The 22986-nt window shown below is 42.4% G+C and overlaps 1 protein-coding gene across 3 annotated transcripts in view; it reads right to left on the bottom strand.

The window, feature by feature from the left end:
• Positions 1-22986, bottom strand: part of Dnajb6 (DnaJ heat shock protein family (Hsp40) member B6) — a 75007-nt gene that overhangs the window by 45041 nt on the left and 6980 nt on the right. For all 3 annotated transcript variants that reach the window (XM_034518998.2, XM_076913293.1, XM_034518999.2), the window contains exons 2-6: positions 15235-15324; positions 13064-13173; positions 11720-11782; positions 10762-10872; positions 785-916 (exon numbers count right to left, since the gene is read on the bottom strand). In XM_034518998.2, coding sequence (XP_034374889.1) covers positions 785-916; positions 10762-10872; positions 11720-11782; positions 13064-13173; positions 15235-15299 — 481 coding nt within the window. In that variant the 5' untranslated portion in view covers positions 15300-15324. The remainder of the gene's footprint in view (positions 1-784; positions 917-10761; positions 10873-11719; positions 11783-13063; positions 13174-15234; positions 15325-22986) is intronic.

Raw genomic sequence — 22986 nt, 5'->3', positions numbered from 1 at the left:
CAAACATGCACAAATACATGTATTTTTCATTTTTTTTTTCTCCCAAAAAGCTACCTCGACATGCCACGGTCCTGGTGTGGCACATATCTCTAAGTTAATCCAAGCATGTGGGATGAGGAGGCAGGGGGATCCCTGTGATCTCAAGACCATCCTAATTTATAGGGTGAAACTTAAGGATTGGGGGTGGAGCCAACACATAACAGCAAACATCAAGGCCATACCCAGAAACCACTGTTATAGGTCTATTAGCTACTATTTTCCGGGGGGGGGGGGGGGGGGGCACATGCCATTAAAACCTTAGTTCCATCCCTAGAACCCATGTTGAAGGAGAAAACCACCTATAAGAGACTTTTCTCTGGCCTCTAAACACACACAGTGGCATGCCTGTGTTCAAACATACACACAATAGAATTATTTTAAAGATGGAAATAATGTCCTGCTTTCTCATATACAGATTTTGAGAACCCTGAGTATGTCACATTTGGCCCACACCTTATGAGCACCTTAATTAAGGGGCAATTTCATACCCACAAACGCCCATAATTAGTGGCCATGGCTTTTATTCTGGCAAGATGCCTTTACAAACCCTGACTGGGCTCAAACCTAGCATCCTGTGTGGTAGGATTACAGATATTACCTTCACTTGGGGCTATATAAACCAACATCTGTCTACACTTACCCACTCTCAAAACAGAAAACAGATTTCCAAAGAGAAACTTACCTGCCCTGTCCCATACAAATGTCAAACTAGCTAAAAGACAGATGAAATGTAAAGCCTCAATACCTGTATCAAAAGCAGGAAATCCACTTCCAAAAGAAGGAAATCCACTGAAGGCAGAGAAAAAGGAGCCCGAACCTCGGCTTCTATTTCCTCGGGGACCTCTTCGGTTTCCAAAAAAGTCTTCAAATGGGTCTTCTAGAAATAGATTTTTTAAAAATGTGTTACGAAAATATTTAACTTTTTTTCCACAGAGGAAGGAAAATGTGTTAGATGCCTTGATACACAAGGGTCTGTTAGGCACAAACACCCAACAGTGCTCCTAGCATTCTGGAGCGCATGCTCAATAACTTTCCCTTATTGGTTGTCGCCGCCTGCAGCCAGAGACAAACTGGGTTCACCTGAAAGTGGGGCTGGAAATGAAAAAGGGAGACAAAGAGGTGAGAGAAGCATGAAGCCAAGACAAAGTTTTCTGATCAAGGATCAAATCTTAATATTCAGCTCTTTTGTTTAAGGAGAAAGCCCTGCCGGGCGGTAGTGACACACACCTTTAGTCCCAGCACTTGGGAGGCAGAGGCAGGCGGATTTCTGAGTTCGAGGCCAGCCTGGTCTACAGAGTGAGTTCCAGGACAGCCAGGGCTACACAGAGAAGCCCTGTCTCAAAAAAAAGGAGAAAGCCCCACCAAACCATTCTTGTTTCAGCCAGATTACATCTCAAGGCAAGCTCGGCGGGCAACCTATTCTTCTAAGTTCCTGTAGGAGGTTGTCCATGCAGCCAAGGAGGGTAACTCCACCTAGGTCCTATTATGGTAAACAAGGTCTTTCAGGCCTGCTCAAGGCTGGGAGGGCACAGCAGCTAACATAATATTTATAACTAATACTTTTTAAACTTACCTTAGTGTTTTCATTTCCCCTAGTGAAATAGAAAGTCTATAAAGAACCATATACCACATACTTTCAAATATAAATGCATGTAGGAAGTTGTCATAGATGCGTAAATGACAAAAAAGAGAAAAGACAAAGCAAGAACCGGCTGGTCTGCTTAAAGTCAGATGAACTCAACATCCTAGCAGGCCCAGGTTCCAGAACAGGCATCTCTGATATCTTCAGGGCAGACCACGGGGACCAGATCGAAGGCTTGGCATGCTCTAGAAGGCCTGAGATGGGAAAGAGAGGCTCAAGATGGACAAGAAGTTTCTCCTGTACAAGGCTCACCAGGCAGCTCTGCCTAAGGGCCCCACCTCAGTGGCCCTGGGTGGCTTCTTCCAAGGTCTGACAGTGGCTGGGTGAAAGGAACTTGTGTATTCAGCAACATGACCCACTCTACAGCAACTACAGGGCAGGGGTAAACAGCTGTCTGAACTGGGACTGAGAGATGCCATCTTTTATGAATTCTGTTTTATTCTATTTTATGTTTTCTTCCTAGAATCTATTTTTAAATTTTTAAGAGTATGTGTATAGGTTTGTTCATTTGGGTATAGTGCCAGAAAAGGGAACCTTATATGAGCTGTCTGACCTGAATGCTGTGTTGCTGTGTTCTAGTACAGGCCAGCCCTTAACATCTCTCCCTTAGACTCTTTCCTGTTCTCCCATCATTTAAAAAAGACTAAGTAAAATTTACTAGTAGCTACAAAGACTTTGTACAAATAAAACTTGGACACAGGCTGGAGAGATGGCTCAGAGGTTGAGAACACTGACTGCTCCTCCAGAGGTCCTGAGTTCAATTCCCAGCAACCACATGGTGTCTCACAACCATCTGGTGGCCTCTTCTGACATGCAAGCACATATGCAGGCAGAACACTGTGTAATAAATAAAGCTTTTAAAAAAAATTTAAAAAATTTTGGACATTTCATCTATTAGAGGCTCTGAGTAGCAGCCAATAAACAAAGTACATATGCCACTGCTGCAACACCAATAGCAATTCTTGTATTATAATACCCAAACTAAAGGAATCATTAAGCTAGTACGGTGATAGTACTTTAATACTAGCACTTAGGAGGCAGAGAAAGGGGAATCTCTGAGTTCCAGGACAATCAGGGCTACATAGTAAGAGTTTGTTTTGTTTTGTTTTGTTTTGGAGGTTTTTTGTTTGTTTGTTTTTGTTTTGTTGTGTTTTGTTTGTATTTCAAATGGCTGGGCACCTGTAAACCCAGCAGTTGCAGGAGGCAGGATGATCAGATGTTAAAGTTCATCCTCAGCTACATTGCTGAGTTTGAAGCCAGCCAAGGCCCTCACTCATATCTTGACAATTACAAGCAGCTAAAACATACTATGTAATAATTCACAAACTGGGGACAATCCACATCATTATGAAACACAAATTCTCCACAGTTAATCTTAAACTAACCAGGCCTTTGTCTTTTCAGAAATCTTTAAGAGTGTATCTGTGTACACAATCTGGAGTGGGAGCACTAACACAGCATGCTTATGGAGGCCACAGGAGTTCTCTCCACCCACCTTTACTGTCTCTGTAGAGACTCAATAGCTCAGGCTTGCACAGCAGGTGCTGCTACCAGCTAAGCCAGCTTATGCCCGTCCCAACCTTGTCTTTAATTGCAAATGCTTAAGTTTTATTTAGTGGTCTGTTTTCTGTTGTTTTGTAAAGGATACCAAATCAATATAAACGAAGTCATTTATACTAGATTCAAGGGTTGTAACCTGCAATTCTCCTTATTAACTGTCCTGTATTCTTTGGGGACTTTAGTGTGGCTCAGTGGAAGCACTTCCTTAACATGTGCTAGGCTATGTGCTCCATCCCATGAATCACCAAGACATAACATTTCATGTACAAAGTTAAAATTCATTCATAATAGAAATCTGGAAGTGATGAGATCACAATTTTGAAGCCAGTGGAGCTATTACATAAGACCCTGTCTCAAGGAATGAAAACAGAACAAGGGCTGCTAAGACGCCTCAGTGTGTATATACGTCTGACAAGAGTGTAATCCTTGGGGACTATCAAAGTAGATGGAGAAAACTGCAAAATGTCCTCTGACCTCCTACAGCCAATACACTCACCTGCTTGTAATTTACTGAACAAAACTTTAAGAGGGGCTGGAGAAGGCTCAGCAGGTAAAAGTAGTGGCTGCTCTTCCAGAGGATCCAGGGAGTTCAATTCCTATCATATACAAGGTGACTCACAGCCATTCATAATTCTAGCCTCAGGGAATCAGACTCCCTCTTCTGGCTTCTGCCAACACCAGGCATGCACTCATACATTTTAAATGTTTTAAGGAGGAACTTTGTGTAATCCTGTTTTCTGACACTGATGTAACCAATACTCCATGGACTGACAAAAATATCTAAGTGGTAGAAAGAAAAAAGGAAGAGAGGAGAGAAAAACCACACTGGGTACATAAAAGGTAACAAAGAGCCTAAAGGAGGAAAACGTGTAAGACTGATGAAATGCTAATGTGAGATCCAGCAGCAAACTAAACGTGGCTCACATACAGGTAGAGTGTACTAATGGTTCACGGCCCAAACACTCCAGATTCCTACCCCTCCTTCCTATCACCTCCCAAATACAAAAGCCAAAACAGAAAAGTACAGCAGGAAGCGGGGAGTGGAGGCAGAATACACCATGGGAATTCCTAACACCTAAAAACTCTGAGTGACTTTAAAACCAAATTACCAACACAAAATAGAATTAAAATCTCAGCACTTAAGAGCTAAGCCAACCTGGGCAAGTCATTGGGACCTACCTCCCCACAAAACTTAGCACATGTCCCCTATTCCTAGCCCTAAGACAAAAGGACTGATACAAATTGTCTACTAGCCAAGACCACATGATGGAGCCAATTCTCAAAGAAAAAAACAAAAAACAAAAAACAAAAAACAAAAAACAAAAAACAAAAAACAAAAAAACAAGCAAACCCAGGGCTGGAGAGATGGCTCACCAGTTAAAAGCACTGACTGCTCTTCCAGAGGCTTTAGGTTCAATTCCCAGCGACCACATGGCAGCTCACAACCGTCTTAACTCCAATTCCAGGGGAATCTGACACTTTCACAGACATATATGCAGGCAAAACACCAATGAACATATAATTTTAAAAGGAAAAAAAGAAACATCCTAAGGAGACATACAGTGCTAGGACTAATTCCACTCCTAAGAGCTAAAATTTAAAGTGTTCTCTCATTACAACTCCCATTTTTCAAATGGTATCTTTTTACACTTCAAGAACAGAAAATGACTACTTGGAATTAACAGAAAACCACAGCCCACCACCATACTGAGCCACAGATCAGCACTCAGGATGACAACTAAACAGTGTCATGTATGTTAAACCAATTGTGTCACTTCCAACTTGTAAAGTGATTTTGTGATGAGTCTACTTCATGAGGAGCCCTGGAGACACAGCAATCACAGACTTCCCCCCAGAGGGAACGTGCTAAGACATCCAATGGCTCTATTGGGAGGATAGGGGATGCTTTCTGCTGTTCTAAGATGACGATTCAGTATTTCGTTCTATCTTATGTGCTAACTGTGCTCACACAATGTGATCCTGCTGCTTCCCCTTGCACAAGATAAATTAAAGAGCAATACATTGCCACTGTTCCCTAAACCCACACCAGGAAGCTTAGGGTTCATTAAACTACTTTTTCTATCCAAGAAACATCATGGATAGACCCACCAAGGACGTGGAGCTCACCTGTGAGTTGTCCACTGTAATGAACACAATATAAAAGAGAATGAACTAAGCCAGACGAGATGCACACCCCTTTAATCTTCACACAGGAGAAAGAGGGAAAGGCAGGCTAATAGAAGTTGGGGCTAGCTGGATCTACATAGCAAGGTCCAGGCCAGGTGGGACTACATGGAGTGACCCTGTCTCAAAAAGTCAAATTTTGTACTGTGCAACCAAGCAAGGTACTCGTGTTCTTTCTTCATTTATGTGGAGGGTAGGGGAGCATAGAGAACAGGAAGTGAAGAAAAACCTTAGAGAGTAAATGAAAACCTCACTGCACTGCTTAATGCTGTGGGGTCTACAGCAAAAAAAAAAACCACACAAGCCTCAGAACTTCACAAATATGTCTTCAGGGGCTGGAGAGATGGCTCAGTTGTTAAGAGCACTTGCTGTTCTTCCAGAGGACCCAAGGTTCAATTCCCAGAACCCACATGGCAGCTCACAACAGTTCCAGGGGATTTGACACCCTGACACAGACATAAATGCAGACAAAACATCCATGCACATAAAACACAAATCTTAAAAATGAATATATATCAACAATCTTCAATCAACCAGATCATATTGAGAGGAAGGGGGAATCTAAGTAGCCTCCAGCTTCCTTCCTTCAAGTTTTTGAGAACACAGTTAAGTATCATTCTCTAAATTCAATGTGGCATCTACCATCTTTTTTTTTTTTTTTTTTAAAGAACGAACAAGGAAGCTAATGAAAGATGCAGGCAAGCTGTAGTCTAAAACCCAATGAAATGTAACATTTTAACTAACTGGAAACTAGTCTATAATGTGTTTCTACATACTTTTAAATCTTAACCGTTACTGTCTTTCAAATCCCACTGGGAAGAGAAATGGTACTTTGTCCTTAAAGCAAATAAGGACATATGTGACCAAGCCTGAGATGTAGTCACCAATCCAATGCAAGAGTAAGCCATCTGTTTTGTCGGCGCCACTCTGATCTCTGAAATTACATTTTTTTTCTAACTTCCAACTCTTCTAAACATCCCCAACTTTCAAGATTTCCTACTTCTAAATGCACTACTAGCTTCTACGCTGAACAGACTAAACTTTAAACCTAAGCAACTACTAAGAATCTTACTGAGCTGGACTCTCATCTCATCTTAGGGGATCCTTGGCTCTGACTACCAGCTCCCTGAACTAATCAACATCAAAGGGAATTAATTATGGACCCAGGATCACCACTGGTCACAGGATGCGATGCTGCTGTGGCACAGAGATGACTGAAGGCTCACTGAGGCCTCTGAGCAGTTCCAAGTTGCCTACAGTACACCTGCCTCAGGCCAATGGGACTTAGCTACCTTTATCTTGGCTGCAGCACTCTGGGGAAGTTTCTGTTCTTTAAATCACTTTGTTACAGCACCCCCAGTGCTACCTGTGCTGTTAGCTCAGTCCCCCTAACAAAGCACTGGCCTTGAGCATCTGGACCCTTCCCCTCCTTGGTCTCCAAGTCAACTCTGGTAATCTGACCAAATACAACATGGGAGTGATAGAAGCAATTCTTTTTATTCTAGATAAACTTTAAATAAAATAAACCTTCTTATAAAACAGAGACCCAGGCCATTCCTTTTTGTTTATTGTTGAACAAGCAGCGCCTCGGGTTCCGGCCCACTGTGCTCCTCCTCGCTCAGCAGCTCCTCATACTCCTCGCTGAGCTCCTCCGCATCCCCGAGACTGGCTTCCTCCTCGCTGGAGACGAGGTCCAGGTCCTCACTGAGAAGTCCGCCCTGGCCCCAGCTACAGCCTTCACTTGACTCATCTTCACTAAGGTCCAGCTCCTCACTGGATATCACATCCAAAACCTCACTGTGCTCGTCACTCAGGGCGTCTTCTACTGACTCCTCAAAACAGGGATGGTCTAGTTCTTCACTAGGTTCCAAGTCCTCACTGGCCACTTCCTCGAATCCTGGAGAGTAAAATGACTGACTCACTACATTAAATTTACGGCTCAGAAGAAGTACCCTCCACACAATTACCCTCCCCCACAAGATTGTTTCCAAGGTTCTCCATACCATGGGCTTTTTCCAGTGGACTACCAAATACTTCTCCAGATTCACAAGTCTTTGTGAAGAAAGAGCATACTAAGCAGTAAAGGGAAAGGAAAGACCCTCTGCCAACAACAATTTCAAGGCAATTTGGTCATTCCTGAGAATGAGAATAAAGTGTGGAGTTGAATCCACACAATTCTCTAAAGAGATGCTTCCTGTTTTAACTACTAGAACCAAAAGCTCTACTGCTAGGGATTTGTCAGTCTTATATTACCAGGTTTACAGAACCAGGACACAAGTAATGATGTCCTGGGTCAGTAAAACACACAAAGAGATCAACCTAATTTGAATTAATGCATACCCTGTCTTCAATCAACATTTCAGCAAAGGTTCATTTGTGGGTAAGATCCACAAATGTAAAGGTTAGCTAACCTCAATATTCCATATACACCCCCCTCCACTACTAAGCTCCTTGTGAAAACTGCCTACATCCTGGCCTTCCTAGAAAAGTTGCCAGTCACAGGGAAAGGTGTTTCAGCTCCTGCAGGATTCTAGAGCATCTCCCTTCTCAGGATCCCTAAGGTCCCCACCCCATCACCAAGGAAAAAGACCTGCTTTTTTTTTTTTTTTTAAAAAAAAATACAGTGTAGCTCAACAATACCTTACAATAGGATATGAGGACACTGTGCAATCCCAGCACTTGGAAGGCTGGCCAGAAATACAGGGACAGCCTGGACTACATTTTAAAACAAAATCATTAAACTGAAAAATAACTGGCTACAATCAATAGACATTGTGACTAGATTAACAAGGGCTCTGAATGCTGCTGACCATACACTAAGTCCCCCAGCCCTGCACATAGGACCCAGTCTACACTCCACATACCACCAGCAGGCTGCACGGTCACCTCATACACGTAGTAGCCATGGAGCAACTTCTTTTCCTGTGCGAAAATCCTTACTGCCTGAAAATGGAAGTCCCCTAGAAGACCTACAAGAATGGATTAAAGAATTATCACTGCCACACTTATGTCGGCAAAGCAGGGAAGGAGTGCCTACGTGAGTCATACCTGAGGTGGAGCAGACTTAGCAAGACTGCTACATTCTTTCCTGCACTACTGATACTAACTTAGGCACATCTCTAATATAAAGCTCTAATACAGACCTTCCATAGAAAGAACTGTCCAAAGAGTGTCAGATTCTTTTTCTTAAGGTAAACAAGCACTGAGTATTAATTCACTAAAAAGGAACACAGGCCTCTTTTCTTGTGACAGTGCTAGGGACAGAATCCAGAGTTTGTACAAGACAGGTAAACATCTATCACTGACCAACATCCACAGCCCTTAATTTTTGTCTTCTATCTAAACAGTCTCTCAGAGTAGCTCAAGCTAGTCTCAAAATATCTATGTCATCTATCTACCCTCCCACCTCAAGTGAGAGTTTGGAGTTTTTAAGTTTTTGTTGTTTATGATTCACTGTGTATCCTTAACTGACCTCAAACTCAGGATCCTTCTGTCTCAATCTCCCAAACTCTACATTACAGACATGTGCACCACAATACAGGCTTTAACTGCCTTCTCTAATTAGGCAAGATGCCTGACCTCCTCAAAGACAACAAAGTTGGCTTCCTTTATCTTATTATCTCCCAAACTGGAGAAGACAAGTCTTTCACTCAGCTATCTACCAGCAGATAAGACATCAGAACAGACTCCATTTAACACTGATGCCCCATAACAAACATAGCTATAAATTACTAAACACTAATTTCTAAAGAAAAAAAAATTTTAAAAAAATAGTAATTTCATTGCTCCATTTTGGTTATTGCTAGGTGGGGTAGGCTGCCATGAAGCTCGGAGCTGGTACTTCAGCTAGACAGGATCACATCTAGCTGTATCTTAGTTTTCTTAAGAGTTAGAGAATTCAACAAATGTTACTACAAATTACTTTTGCTCATCTTAAATATGTAGAGGCCATAGGTAGAGATCTTTAAATTTTTAACACTTTTTTTTCCCACACATTTATTTATTTGTGTGTTCCTATACAAATACTCAACCACCGAATTCAGGACCTCAAGTACCTTTACCTGCTGAGCCATGTTTGGACTGTCTACTGCTAACGGACCGCTCCTACTCTGAGACTTTAAATGCTCTACAATCGTGTCACTTGCCTCACTTACTCATCTGTTTAGAGGGAGCTTTCTGTATGTTTCTGCAAACATTAAACAAGCTGGCCCATCCCAATCCTCTCCTATTTAATTTCAGCTATGAGTGAGCATGCTCTGATACATTCACTGTTTTCCTTCCCTCCAGAAGGCAAGATAAAATATCTCTTTCTGAGAGGCAGGTTAAAGGAAAAACCAGTCTCTGCCTCTCCCTCCCCTCCACACACACACCCACTGAGACGAACTTAGTATCACAACATGAAAAGCCCAAGACCTACCAGATCCAGCGTGACTTGTTCCTCTTCATACCCATGACAACATGTCATGCAGGGATCCCACCTGTCTCCCTTTGCTATCACTGGTAGACACAATTGTCTCTTTTTCCTCCTGGGGGTTTGCTGGTGATGTTCAAGTCTCTTCAGCCACACAGGATATGTTTCCCTCTCAGTGCACCAGGACAAAAGAGGCAGCAATAACACGTTCAACCCTGACCTCCCATGTCCAGTGCTCACCAATGCTCAGCCATAAGGAAGATTCCTAGTAACCAAGTGACAGCTGACAAGGACATGGAAAAGTCTGCACCTGTGCACAAGATCCCTAAGAATCCACGGTCATTCAGCAGACGAAAGGCAAGAGATGGGCGAATCTACTTCCCCACAATCCAACAGCTGCTATCTATCCCAATACCATCTGCCTTGCTCTAGATGCATCCTTTCTTCACACTCTAAAGTGGACTACAGCAACAGTTAGAAATCGCGTGTTTATGGAACTCATGTTCTGGACCAGCATCTATGATGCTGAGTGCATTTCTCAGACTCACTAATAAACTAGCTTGCAGAGTGGAGGTAGGTGGACGCTAAAGATGTCAGTATATCCAAGATCCTGGTTTCAAATCCTGAGTACCAAAAGCAAGAAATTAATGTTTAAAAGAGATTAACATCAGATTTCCAACATCTTATCCTGTCCCCAACCATAGATTCACTGTCAAGCAAAAACAAATTAACTAGGATAGACTAATAACACATGGAAGAGAGAAATAATACCCTAAAATCTTTATCGCAGAAGTTACAAATCCAAGAGCTCTGAAAAGGTTGGCAGGAAATGTCTGAGGACTCCACTGGTCCGTAAACATAGAATGCAAAGGGTACCACCAGCCCTCACTAGGCCAGACCAAAGACAGACCACGTAGGTACTTACCAAAGAAGTCAAATGAAAATGGGTCCCGTCCACCAAAAAATTCCCTGAAGACATCATCTGGGTTCCGGAATGTGAAGCCAAACTCAAATGGACTGTCAAAATGACTTCCACCTATACAGCACAGTAAAGAGTTTAGCTTATGAATTCTCTTATTTCAGAGCAACTGTTTGTTCATAAACTACCATATATTTCATGGTCTAAGAGAGAACATATTCCACACACCTGGAATTCTAAAAACCCAAGAGCCTTATCACTAATTGCATTTGACCACATAAGTGCTCAGATCTCTAAGGCCTACGAATTTTTCAGTCTCTGTCTACAATGCTGCTTTAACGTAATTAAATCACTGTCCACTGGTTTTGTCATTAGTTATAAAGGCTTATGAAAGCCAAGAATATTCACTCCACCAATTTCCTCACAGGTACAACATTAGGTCCCAGCAAGCATTCTAAGGACCACGGTGCTAGGAGGCATCTCGTCTGCAGAGCACCACCCTCACACAGCGGGCAGGGTCACTCCGGAAAACATGGGAAACTTGTCTTATCAGAGCAAACACCTCCACATGCATCTCCTAACTTGACAAGTGTGGTTCCTTTTCTCCCCCAAGCCTCCTTTTATTAAAGAAGGTAATCACTATGTAAAAGCAGGCTGGCCCTTAACTCTCAAAGCTCCTGTCCAATTTTCTTTTGGTTCAGATTTTTTAAATTACTTTTTAATCCTTTAAGGAGGCAGATAATCATGTAGAGTGATCTGAAAGCCCCCGGGCAGGCTAGGGTTTTCAGCATGCACCACCATGCTGACCAACAGGCAGCTCCTGTAAATGTTTGTTTCTCCTCATTTACACAAACTCACCACTTTCAAGACAAGTCCCCATTGACTATCAGGTACAAATCGTTAAGAACTCAACAAATTTGTAACTTTTCAAAACCTTTTGTCCCCAAAAAGAAAATTGACATACCTCCTCCTCCACCACCATTTAATCCTTCTTTGCCATATTTGTCATAGATGTCCCGCTTTTTAGCTTTAAATTTGAGAAAAAAACAATCAGTGTGAGTAAGTTCTCTCAAACCCTCAAAATTCAGTCACTACTTCCCATCTTAAATCTCTATCCATTTAGAAGACCCTTGACTTTAAAAGGAGGCAGGTCTCCTGGACTGGCAAACTTACTCGTAACTGCTGCAGATGCTTACTAGGAAGTCCAGGGAGGGGTGGATCCAGGGGTGGATCTGAGCCCTAGCAGACTGCAAAGTGGATAAACACTATAAAAGGAGCCAGCCTGCTGACAGGCTCAGGCTCGGCATGTGCTGAGCTGACCACTCAGTTGGCTCACAGGTGCTATGCTGGTGTGCACAAGCCCTGCTTGCTACCTTGGCACTTCTAGGACAGCCATAGCCCAGCTGCCACATCCTTCTGTCTTCCCCCAGAATCTTATGCTGTATTCTATAACTGGGGAAACAAAGTGAAGAACAACCCCATCCTGACTAAGAAGAACCCTTGTAAGAACAGTGACATAAGCCCTGAAGCCCAGGCTCCACAACTAGAGCTCAAAAGCCAACAGTATTAAGACCTTGCCACATCTGCAAGATTTCAGTTATCAATGTCTTCAATAAGTGAGGGTTGCCTTTAAAACTGGGAAGAAGGTTACATGTTTAAGAATATTGATAATGCAAGGAGTTGTATGCCAATAAGCTGGCTCATTGAGTTTTATGTCAGGTTCTTTTTAGAAATAGGTTTTTAAAGACAGTGACCTATTATTTCCTATGATCTGTCAATCAGTACCTAACCTTTTAAATGCTTCTGCCTTGACTCATGCCAGGCCACCCAGCAGGATAGTGCTTATGATGTGGGTATTACTTTTCCTGTCTCTGGCACTATTCCCAGCTTTGTACATGCAAAATCTTTCCTTTACCACCATCTCAAATTTGATGGCTGCCCCTAGCTGACAGTTAACCCTTTACCCAGTTGCCAAAAACCTCCACAGAGGCATCTAATGTCTATTCTCTATTTCCAAAGTGGGGTGGTTGGGTAGGTGTGTGTGTGTCAAAGTCTAAATTGGAACATCCTTTCCTTGTGAAGTAGTAAAACCCCATTAACAAAACCCTGCTACAGTAGAACCCTGTCTACAGCCTACAGCTCCTCAGCACCCATGGTTAGACAAAGCCCACAAGAAAATAAAAACCTTGGGGAAGGGGAAGTAGTCTAGCTGAGAGCAAACAAATTTTGTGTCTGTGTTGTCTTCTCTCCAGAACCCCCTGTTCTGATGTACCCTCTCAGAGCCCTTCACAAGCTCAAGTTTACTTACCATCCGATAACACTTCATATGCCTCAGCTACTTGTTTGAATTTCCGCTCTGCTTCTTCTTTATTTTCAGGATTTTTGTCCGGGTGCCATTTAAGTGCTTGTTTTCGATACCTTAAAAGATGAAAAGGATGTATACTGAGTACTTATGAAATGTATAGAATTTTAATAACATGAGCAGCTAGCTGTGGTAGTAGCACACCTTTAATTCCAGCAACAGCTTTCTGTGAGTTGAGACCAACCTAGCCTACATACTGAGCTCCAGGCTAGGCACGGCTACATCCTGTCTCGAAAAAAAGAGACAGAAACAAAACAAAACACCCTACCCGTAAGCAGAAAATGGCTACACCATTAGGTGTAAGAATATCTTGGCAGTAAATCTCTCTTTTCCTGAGAATGAAATAAGCAAGTTCTAATTTCAGATACTAGCACAAATTGGCAAGCAGAATTAGTTTGAAAACTTGTATGTTGGATAATCCAAGTGTCCAAATTATAGGCTCTGGTGATCAAGCTAAGCATGTACAGAATGTAGACAACTCCTTGTCCACTGAGCAGAACAGATACAATTTAAATAAATTCCCTAGTATTTCTATTTTTTCCCAGCCATCCCAATATTCCACTCATCAATATAAAGAAAGAACATCTCCCATAACACAAGCCAGACTCCTAGTATCTTTTAAATAGCATCTGTTCTAGATGTAATAATGTCTAAACAAAATTGAAATATCAACTTTTGTGGCTACAGTATGGCCAGTGATAGAGCACCTAGTATGCACACAACTTTAACCTAAAGCAAAACATTAGGGGAAGTTATGTCCAATACTAGAATTAAGACAAGTATCCAATGTCCTGTAAAAATCTGATAAGGAGCATATAAAAACCCAGGAGTGATGTTAACTATAATTGTTAACTTGACACAACCTAGAATCACTTGGAGAATGGTCTCAAGAGGGCTGGTGTGGGGAAAATTAGGTACAGCATCATTCCGTAGACAGGACCTCTAAACTGTGAAGAAATTAAGCTGAGCTTGTACAAGCAAGAACACAGCCATCTAAACACTCATTTACTGTAACTACAGTAGAGATAATGTAACTGACTAGCTGTTTGAAGCTTCTGCCATGACTTCTCCACAGTGACGACCATGGGACCTGACCTCTATCATGAGATAAACCCCTTTCTACTGTTTCTTTTGGGTATTTCATCATAGCAACAGAAATAAACTAGAACACTCAGACTCAACTGGTTATGCCCTTGGTTACACACCAACCCTCTGTGTAACAGAGTCCTAGCTGTCTTGGACTCACTTTGTAGACCAGACTGGTCTCAAAGTCACCAAAATCTGCCTGCCTCTGCCTCCGAGTACTGGGATTAAAGGAATGTGCCACCATCACATTGTACACCAACATTTTAAAAAATAATGGTGAAGAGCTACAGATATAGTTCAGTGGAGACAACAGGCCTAGGCTGAAATTCAAAAACACCAGGGAGAGAAAGAGGCACAATATAAATTAACACACAGTAAATACAGATAGTGCCAGGAACTGCAGATGGGACCCAGGACCTCTGCACACAAGGGCAATTTTAACATTTCTATTTTGGGACATGGTACGAGTTAGTTTTGGGGTGTGTGTGTGTGTGTGTGTGTGTGTACACAAAATGTGTGTATATATGAGTGTGAAAGCCAGGTCAACCTCCTAAGAATCATCTACTTCATTAAGACTGGGTGTGTCTTTCTTCATAGGAAAGTAAAGATCACCAATTAGATAGAATGCCCAATGATCCCCAGGTCTGAGCACAAATGTTAGCACTTTAACCTAAAACTAAACCATAGGGTTAAAAGTCACTTTCGGTCTGTGTTGAGCAGTACACCAGTGCCTGCCTATCATGTATGAGTCTCCTAGATGAGACCCCAGTACAGGGTGGGTACCTTGTTCAGGGTTTGAGATCACCTGTTACTCTTACTGAGATCCCAAGTTTGAATTCCCAGCACCCATATGGTGGTTTGCAACTATCCATAAAGTCAATTCTAGGGGATCATATACTCTGTTCTGGGCGCCTTGAACACTGAGTATACACATACATGGAGGCAAGCAAACCATTCACACACAAAATGAATAAACCTAATTTTTGCATTATCCAGTTACCAATAAACCATGGTACAATAGAATTACTTACGCCTTTTTAATGTCCTCAGGTGAGGCGTGTCTCTGCACGCCCAGCACTTCATAGTAATCCACCATGTTTTAACAGACTGTTGGAACAAATCTGCAAATAAGAAAATAACAGTCCATGACAACACTGCCCAATCAGTGGAACAAACGAGAGACTAGATGAACAGATAGCACCTACTGGCCTAGAGAGAACTTCTGGTAGCCCGTCACTAGCCTGTATCTTAGGCAGGACCTTCGTCCAGAAACTGGGTTCAAGAGTCACTTCCCATCCACATAGTGGGGCACACCTGTAATCGCAGTGCTAGACGTGCAAAACACAGGCAGATCTGGCTTCTATGCCAGCCTGGTCTACACAGTGAGTTCAGGACAGCCAGGGCAACTTAGAGAAATAGGGCGGGGGGAGGTATTTCCCCAAAATCTACCTAGAAAAAAATGCTTGGAAATTACCTAATAATAGCCTAAACTATAAACAGGTCACTGGTCTCTGAGGCAGAGATAGGGTGCCACTTGACCAACAGACTGGCTACATCTGCTTTCCTAGACCACAATGCACTTGTGGAGACTTGGTTACTTCCCTCCCCTGGTGCAGATGAGTTTCTGCACCAGGCAAGACTGCAAAGATGAACGCCCTATCCCTGCACTTGAGAAGTGTGTCAGCCTCAGCACCATGGCTCTCTCATGGGAACAGCATCAGCTGCTGCATCAAGTTACCCACAAGAAAGGGAGAAACCTACTTGACCAGTCATATAGACCACTCTGTCCAGCACCCAACTACCAAACCAACCTAACACTGCTCTAATGCTATTCTGCAGACTAATTCTTTAGCTGAAATCCAGAAACAAAGCAAAGCTTCCTTTACTTGTGGATTGATTACATCTAGTCTCCACAGAGCAGCACAAGGAAGCCATTCAGCTTCTAACTACTTGATAAGTAGTCTCACTGTTCTCTAAATAATGTGCTTTCACTTAACAGTGTCTAAATCACTTGATCACACTCTACAGAAATAAGACTAAGGGGCCAGTGGTTAAGAACTCTTGCCTCAGAGTTTGCTTCCCAGTTCCCACTCCAGCTCATCAATCTAATGTTTTCTTGCCTTGAGTGCATGCACATGCCCACAAAATAAAACCTGGTTAGTGGCACGCCCTCAATTCCAATGCTGGGGGGGCTTGGACAGGGACTAATTTAGCCATTTTCTAAACCCCAAAGATCCCATTTGTATAACATCTCTACTTTCCAAATAGGTTTTTACAAAGTTTTGAATTTTTAATGATTCCTTTTTACTTTTCATGTGTGTTTGTGTGTGTACATATCTGTATATCAGGATATCAGATCCCAGAAACTGGAGTTACAGTTGTGAGCTGTCATGTGGGTGCTAAGAATTGAACCTGGGTCCTTTGGAAGAACAATCAGTTATCTGAACTGCTGAGCCATCTCTCCATCTCCTCCTTGTACAATTCTTATTTAACGTGTATAGACTAATTCTAACTAAATCTAACTCTTATTGTTTGTAGTTTTGTTTTTTGAGACAAGATCTCACTATGTGGCTCTGGCTGAAAGTCACTAAGTAGAAAAGGCTGGCCTCAAACTCTGTCTAGGCCAGAGTGGTTTAAAGGCACTACTACAATTGTTCAGCGTAACCCAATGCTTGTTTCTAGACCAGAAATCTCAAATAACTTCAGGTGGGTAGCGTCTACCACACCCACTGTAGCACTAAGGAGGCTGACAGGAGAGCTGTTGTCTAGTCTGGACTACACAGCCAAGTGTCAGGTCAGCATGGGTTACAATAAACTCTGCCTCAAAACTAAACAAATTTCAAAACGACTTCACAGAAATCTAACAGAGAATGTCCTTCTGCACATCACACAAATATATTAAAAATGTACAAGAGAATATAAACTGAGGCGGGGTGTGATGACACACGGCTATAACCCCAGCACTCTGGAGGCAGAGGCAGGCGTATCTGTGTGAATTCGAGGCCAGCCTGGTCTACAAATCAAGTACAGGACAGCCAGGGCTCTTGCACAGAGAAACCCTGTCCCAAAAAATTAATTAATTAAAACATAGGGGGCTGGAGAGATGGCTCAGAGGTTAAGAGTAAGAGCACCAACCGTTCTTCCAGAGGTCCTGAGTTCAAATCCCAGCAACCACATGGTGGCTCACAACCATCTGCAATGGGACCCGATGCCTTCTAGTGTGACTGAAGACAGCTACAGTGTACTCATATACATAAAATAAAATCTTTAAAAATGATAATATAAACTGAAGGAAGGGATACAAAACAGAAAGGAGGCACAGTTCAGTTACTGGAAAGCACCAGGGAGTTTACAATCCTAACACAATAGCAGCCTGAGCACCTGACTGCAAGATCTGGGGTTTTCAAACTATATTCACCTTTCAGGCAAAGGAAAGCTACTACTGAGAGCCCGACGGGAAATATGATTCCTCAAAGGCTATCAACCTCAGGAGGAAGACAAGAAAAACTGCCACTCACCTTCAGAAGAAAAAGCTTTGAAAAGGGTCTTGACAAGCAGAATGGAAAAGCACAATATTTTACTACATCAAATACTACCTGATAACACCCATTATCTTACCCTTTCAGACATTATGCCCAACCTGGATGCACAATGAGACTTGTCTCAAAAACATGCACAGAAAAATTATCCAATAATATCAAAATAAAGACTGGAGATATGTAGAGAGCATGCCTAGTACATGTGAGGCCCTGGGTTAGGTTGTCAGCACAAGGGGGGGGAAAACACCTCTTCCTCTCTACCCCATTAAATGATAAAAGTTGTAGCTGCAAAGGATTTGTCTAAAGCAGCATTTTAAAAACCAATGCTAATAACTACAGGACCCAACAGAGAGACAAGGCAAACATTGCTGTGCTAATCCACTCTTAGAGAACAAGAAATCTCAAGACTGTTTCTGACTCCAAATATGTGAGCCTTACAAAGTGAGACAACATCCACTGTAGCTGCTGGTAAGAGGCACATGCCCTCTTCTTCTCGTTCCAGGTGGTCTAATATTTCCCCGTGTTCACGTTTCCACTATGAGTGATGCAAAAACTAGGGCTGACAATAAGTAGGGAGGCCAAATGAATCCTGACTTCAAGGCAGTAGTAGTGCCTGGTATTCAGCCAACACTTGAATGCTGGCCATCTTAAATGAAGAATGTCCCTTGAGTTAAACAATTCATTTGGAGAACTTGAGACACTTTGAGAGCTACCAACTTCTCAACCACCAAACCCCTTGAAATTGATTTGATTTAAGGTCCACAGCCTTGACTCACTACTAGTTTCCACTTGTGTCCTACCTCATCACTTGAAATCACCTGATTTAAGCTCAGCAACTCCTAAACCTCCCAATGCATTTAAGGGCTCTCCTGACTTCCCAAATCGCTTTCCTGTCTTCTCAGATCTGAATTCTATGATCAATTTCCTCACTGAAAGGTGCTCAAAGCCTCGTCTCACCATCTATTGCCTATTATAGAACACCCTGAGTCCCAAGTGGAAGCTTAATCCAGTAAACAGGCACATGACTGCACAAAATAGCCACTTGGATACTGAGCTTGTTGTTTCAAATAGAACATGACCAAAACTTAACTCCTGAACCTCCCCACTCCACCCAACATGTCTTTCTCTAGTAAACTCTACCTTGATTATTCTACCTTGGTTACCTCAATGTTGTTATACCCACCACATAAAGAAAGTCACTTTCTCTTTAGCATGGTCCTCAGTCCTTACTCCTGCAGAAAGAAGCCTTTGGGCCACCCTCTTTTCAAAGAAGACAGAGACTCAAAAGGTGTAATACCCTAAGCAATACCAACCACAAGGGACTCTACTAAGTAAACTAGGAAATTAAGACAACAATCACTCATTGTATTGACTAGTGTCAAGTATGAGAGGGAAGGAGTTACGAAATAAACCACAGATCACCAAACAAGGTTTAGGAACTATCCCGACTTACATCAAGCTGGTGTGGTAGAAGGATCAGGAATTTAGGCTATAGTCTGACACAGGTTTGTAGACAACAGGAAACACATGTGACCCTGTCTCAGAAAACAAATAGAAAAACCCATCTTTTGCTCTGGTTGAATGGTTTGGTTTGGTTTTTTTGAAGTCAGGGTTTCTCTGTGTAGGGCACTGGCTTTCCCGGTAATAATCCACCTGCCTCTGCTTCCTGCATGCTGTAACTAAAGACGTGTGCCACCACTGGTATCCAGCCTACTGAATTTGCCTGGAACCGCCAAAAGTAAACTAAAATCAAAACAACAGTTTTGAAAAATACCAGGACCTGGAGAGATGGCTCAGAGGTTAAGAGCACTGACTGCTCTTCCAAAGATCCTGAGTTCAATTCCCAGCAACCATAAGGTAGCTCACAACCATCTGTAATAGAATCAAATGCCCTCGTCTGGTTTGTCTGTAGACAGCGACAGAGCACTTACATATATAAAAAATAAATAATTCTAGAAAGAAAGAAAGAAAATAAATAAATCAGTTAGATACCAGGATCCAGAAATACAAGGGCCCTGAAAAATACCTAAACAAAAATCAAGATATCCATGCCCTTTCCTCCCATTTTGAGTCTCTCTATGGCAGGGCAGTGGTAATGCATGATTTTAATCCCAGCATTCAGGAGGCAGAGGAAGGCCTCTGTGAGGCTGGAGGTCAGCCTGGTCTACAGAGTTCCAGGACATCCAGGGCTACAAAGAAAAATCTTGTCTCTTTTTTTTTTAAGTCTCTGTGGTGTCTTATCTATTCCTTGTGCTTTAGAATTGGTTAGCAGGTATCTGACCTCTACTCTTCAGGTACTGAAGGACCCATATATCCAAGCTTTGATTATTTTAATAGGCACTGCTAGAAGCCAGGCGTATATCTTTGATCCCAGCACTAGGTGGGCAGGGGCAGGTGGCTCTCTGAGAGCTGGAGGCAGCCATAGGTACACAGTGAGACTATTTCCCCGCCCCCCCCCCACCTGCGCTTGATGAACAGTGGCCCTTGATGAACAAGTGGAGTGGCAGCCTGAGACAAGCTGACTGCTAAGGAAGAACCTTCATCACAGCAGGGACTAGTGGTGCAGGCCTATGATCCTAGCCACTTGCTACCACTGAGGCAGATGCTCTAGACCTTGAAATGAAGACGGTTCAGGTGCAGAGTGCTTGAACAAGGCCCTGGGTTCAGTTCCCAGTAACTCATGACTTGTAATTTGAGCACTGGATAGAAAAAGCATGTGTTTGACTAAAATATTCAAGTTCTACCCAAAACACTAAATTTTAGCTCAACTTCACATTTTGACCGTACTGTCAGCTTCAGAAACAATTCTGTCCCTGTTCTATCTTTTTCATAGTATGTCACTTAATAGGTAGAGGGTTATCAGAGAGCCTGAGTGCAATCTCCAGTACTACCAAAAATGGAGTGATAAAGACACACAGGCCTCCAATACCATCCACTACAGGTGAAACCTCAGTAAGGACTTCAAGCTCATCCTGTCTCAACCAGCTTCAGACCCATCTATGCTACTTTAGATTATTTCAATTTTAGCACTTTTTTGTATTAGTCCTATTTACCATGGGTATGCTTTAGTAGTAAAGCACTTGCCCACAATGCACAAGCCCAGACAAGCAGGCATGTTTGCACATATGAGATAGATAGATAAGATTAGATAAGATAGATAGATAGATAGTATCCATAAAGACTGGGGGTGGGAGGACCTCCAACTTTGATTACTATAAAGTGATTATCATTTTCCATCTAACTGTTGGCCTTTCCTGCTGAGATCAGTAAAACACAGGCTACAGAGATGCCAGCAAGGGCCAGGCACCCTACGTACGTTGGGGGGGTGGTGGTGGAGGTGGGGGGACACAACTCAGTAGACGGCGCTTCTACTGAGATGATTACAAGCAGTGAAACCTCAACCAAGATTTAAAAAAAAAAAAAGGAAAAAAGAGGCCAACAATGAACTGCAAAGATAAAGAGCACATGTAAACAAACAGAAATGAAGATGGAAGATTAATTACAGAGAAAAGACAGTCACTGGAGTGGAAATGAAATCTCAAGGACCTACAGGTTGTTCCAATGCTACACGATAGTACATTGATGATAGTGCCTGCCAAGATGCACTTCAAACAAGTACTCATAATTGACACTACAGACACTTACACTACAGACAACTACTAATACCAATACTAATACAATAGACTTGCTTATCCACTTAGGATAAAATGTTATCCACTATCTAAATATACACTAGACATTAACAGGAAACATGTTTTACTCTATTTGAATCCAGAACACCCACAAGCCCATATTCAATGCACTGGGTAATTATCAAATGCCAAAATTCAGCTGGGTGTGACGGCAAACTACTTTAATCTCAGCATTCTGGAGACAAGATAGGTGGATCTCAAGCTGCAAACTACTTTAATCTCAGCATTCTGGAGACAAGATAGGTGGATCTCAAGCTCAAGGCCAGCCTGGTCTAGAGACTGAGTTCCAGGACATCCAGGGCTAAAAAAAGAAAATGTCCCTTCAACTCTCTCATTTAGTCTCATTAGTCATTTTACTTCGGCCTCACATATGGCAGGTAGCACTAAACTACTAAGATACAGTCCCAGCCGACCCATGGCCCTTTGAAGCATGGTCTCACTAAATTATTCAGGCTGACCTTGTATCTGGCAGTCCTCCTGCCTCAGACTCCTGAGTAGATGATATTACAGGCCTCAGCTACCCAGCTCCAACGTATCAGTTATACTTAGTCTTGTCAATCCAGGATACACTTCGTCTGAAGCTCTTTTAGTTTATCCAAGAGCAAACTGCTGCCAGAAGCGTGTCTTATATAATTCAACTAGCAGTAGCAGTGTGAAACTAAGTCTACTCGTTATAATCTCCCACTTCTAATGAGAATATCCAGCATTATTTTTTCAAGACAAACCTTAATACACACACACACACACACACACACACACACACACACACACACACACGAGAGAATTATCTGAGGCCAAGCATAGTCTACATCATAGTCCCAGACCAGTCATAGTGAAACCTTGCCTACAATAAAAAAGGGGTGGGAGTGGAGATATGCAGTGGTTAAGAGCACCAGCTGCACTTCTATAAGACCAGGGTTCAGTTCAGAGCACGAATATGGCAGCTCACAACTGTCTGCAACTCCAGTTCCAATAGGACTGGACACCCTCTTCTGATTTCCTTGGACACCTGGCAAGCACATATTTACATGAAGGTAAAATATCCATACATATTAAGATTGTTTTTAAAAAAATAAAAACGTATTTATAACTGCCACAGTATTGCCAGGATCAGGAGTTAAAGAACAACCTGGGCTACATACATACAAGATAATCTCAAGAGGAAATCCCCACATACCCCTAAAAAACTGAGTGTGGGTGTGGAGGGATACGGTGAGAGAAGAACAGACACTAAATCTAAGGTGTTCAAACTTTACACAAGTTGCTAACGCAAAAAAGGAAACCAACTTTTGAATATCTCCTGTAAATACAAGGAACGCTAAACAACCTCTGGTTGATTTACAACATTCTTGAGGCTAGCAAGATCACAAACCATGTAAAAGTACCCCTCCCCTACAAGGAAGAAAACCTACTTGCCTTTGACCCCCTCCAGACTCTCCCTTCCCCCTGCACACATACACACAAGTTGTCCTCTGAACACTACATGCATGTTGTGTCACAATTCACACACTAACATGCACAGCTTTTTTTCTTTTTTCTTTCCTGCCCCCAC

This window comes from Arvicanthis niloticus, chromosome 15 (genome assembly GCF_011762505.2).
Source record: "Arvicanthis niloticus isolate mArvNil1 chromosome 15, mArvNil1.pat.X, whole genome shotgun sequence".
NCBI classification, from domain to species: domain Eukaryota; kingdom Metazoa; phylum Chordata; class Mammalia; order Rodentia; family Muridae; genus Arvicanthis; species Arvicanthis niloticus.
This window is presented reverse-complemented; position numbering and strand designations above follow the sequence as displayed.